General features: G+C 64.4%; 1 protein-coding gene across 1 annotated transcript in view; it reads right to left on the minus strand.

The window, feature by feature from the left end:
- Positions 1-308, minus strand: part of GOLT1A (golgi transport 1A) — a 1,479-nt gene extending 1,171 nt beyond the window's left edge. The window contains exon 1 of the mRNA XM_010170123.1: positions 284-308. Within this exon, the coding sequence (XP_010168425.1) occupies positions 284-308 (25 nt within the window). The remainder of the gene's footprint in view (positions 1-283) is intronic.
- Between the last annotated feature and the right edge of the window lie 256 nt (positions 309-564).

A 564-nucleotide genomic window follows, 5' to 3' on the forward strand; every position in this document is an offset into this window, starting at 1 on the left:
ATCTGGGATAGAGGGTGAGGGCAAACCCATCTCTGCAGTACCCACAGTGCTGGTCCCCATGCACAGCCCTGTCTGGTCCCCACATCCCACCAGGGCTCCTGCCATGTCCCCTCACCCCAGGATGGGGCTTGTCACTGCACCCTCTCCCTGTCCCAATGTCCTCTCAGCCAAAAGCCTCCAACCCCAGCTTGGCACCACGGAGCATCCCCACAGCGTGCCCTGGTCCCACGGGGATGGAGGTCACCACGGGGACACGGCCACCCCAGCCCACCCGCCCGCTTACGCTGGAAGTCGGTCAGAGCCACCATCTTGCCGGTGGCCGGGCTGGGCGAGGGCGGCCACCCTTCCACGTGCCTCCCCGACAGTGACCCTTGGAAAGGCCTTTAGTCCCCACGTCATCCTGGAAATCATTAACAGCCTGGCAGCACCTTGTCTGGGGAGGACGCAGTGGCCCAGCATCGCTGCAGGGTGACATATAGAAGGGCTGGTGGCCACGGGTCCCTGCCTGGTCCTGCCCTCCCTGCATCTCCTTCCTGGGGAGGGATGGCTTGGAGTGACCCCAAA

The sequence above is a fragment of the Antrostomus carolinensis genome, unplaced genomic scaffold (assembly GCF_000700745.2).
Source record: "Antrostomus carolinensis isolate BGI_N321 unplaced genomic scaffold, ASM70074v2 scaffold47116, whole genome shotgun sequence".
Taxonomy (NCBI): domain Eukaryota; kingdom Metazoa; phylum Chordata; class Aves; order Caprimulgiformes; family Caprimulgidae; genus Antrostomus; species Antrostomus carolinensis.